This window comes from Penaeus monodon, chromosome 19 (genome assembly GCF_015228065.2).
Source record: "Penaeus monodon isolate SGIC_2016 chromosome 19, NSTDA_Pmon_1, whole genome shotgun sequence".
NCBI lineage: Eukaryota > Metazoa > Arthropoda > Malacostraca > Decapoda > Penaeidae > Penaeus > Penaeus monodon.
The window spans coordinates 4800710-4802023 of record NC_051404.1 but is presented as its reverse complement, the minus strand read 5'-3'; the positions used below and the strand labels follow the sequence as shown (position 1 = coordinate 4802023).

At 32.4% G+C, this 1314-nt stretch overlaps 1 protein-coding gene across 4 annotated transcripts in view; it reads right to left on the bottom strand.

The window, feature by feature from the left end:
- Positions 1-271: 271 nt before the first annotated feature.
- The window catches only part of LOC119585002 (L-2-hydroxyglutarate dehydrogenase, mitochondrial-like), a 90150-nt gene continuing 89107 nt past the window's right edge, over positions 272-1314 (bottom strand). For all 4 annotated transcript variants that reach the window (XM_037933611.1, XM_037933614.1, XM_037933612.1 and 1 more), the window contains exon 9: positions 272-743. In XM_037933611.1, coding sequence (XP_037789539.1) covers positions 492-743 — 252 coding nt within the window. In that variant the 3' untranslated portion in view covers positions 272-491. The remainder of the gene's footprint in view (positions 744-1314) is intronic.

Sequence of the window (1314 nt, the reverse complement as noted above, 5' to 3'; positions counted from 1 at the left end):
AAGATGCAGAGAAACACACTGGGGTTACTTCTGTTGCTTTGTGCCCAAATATATTCTATAAATAAATTGAATAGTAGCAATTGGAATCAATAGAAACAGAGACAAGAATTTAAAATAATTAAATATTTCCAAAAGGAAATTTAGAACATAATTCACAAATATCAATTTACCATCATTATTTTTCTATAACAATATTAAAAACAAACTTTTGAAAAAAGTTTGGGTAAAATTCACAGCCCTTATAGGGCAATTCATCCTAGTGTTCTATTTGTACATATATATAATCTATGAATTATATAAAACAAACTATATATTAGTCACCTTTCAGTGAGGTATATTGGTACTATGGATTCTAACACCAGTATACATATTTTTTATTTATAACAAGTACATAACCTTCAGTTTATTATCACAATTTTAAATGCAATCTGATGGTTACCCAGTTACTTTCAACCATACATCTTGTGAACAGTTAAGTATTACACAACCCCTCACAATGAAAATTCTGCTTTACATTTGTCTGCAATCATCTTTGCAATAGAAAGGGAAGATGTTGCACCTGGAGATGGGGCATTTCGGCAGTGCAAGATTTTTGAACCCAATTCACATTCTGTCTCGCGTTGAAATACAAAATCATCCTCTAAGCTTCCATCAATGTTCATAGCCTGAGCACGCACCCCAGATGGGCCCCGCATGATATCTGATGCTGTTACCTCTGGGATGAACTTTTGCAAAGCTCTGATCTGAAAAGGATAGTTATGTCACTTTCATGCTGCTAATGACAATGGAAAACCATCAAAACCTCTCTTCCAGTTATCAATTCACAAAAGTTCAGCACCCATCCATATAAAGGCAGAGATCTAGGAATCTGTTTATGGGATTACAATTTCACCTTATGTATATGATTATCTAACATGAAAAAGGACAAATAAAATACTGTGTTTCTGTAAGCAAACCAAATTTCAATAAAGTATTAAACTGCAGAAAAGAAATAAAACTACAGTACTATTACAACCACAGTAACTTTACTTGCCAACCTAAAGCCCTATCACACTAGCACTTTTTCCACCAATTTTTGCATTTCTGTGAGAAATTTCCATATGTAAATGGACTGACCCTATCATACTACCAAGGCAGCAAACACAGTGCCCAAGTAAACAAACATGACTCTCTCCAAGTGAAGTTCCTGGAATCACATGAGCATTCTCATTCATCATTTTAAAGAAATATAATTTTGTAAACAAAATTATTCTAGAATATTAACTTATGTTTACATTAATTGTTATTTATATTCTATCTAAATCATCATCAAAA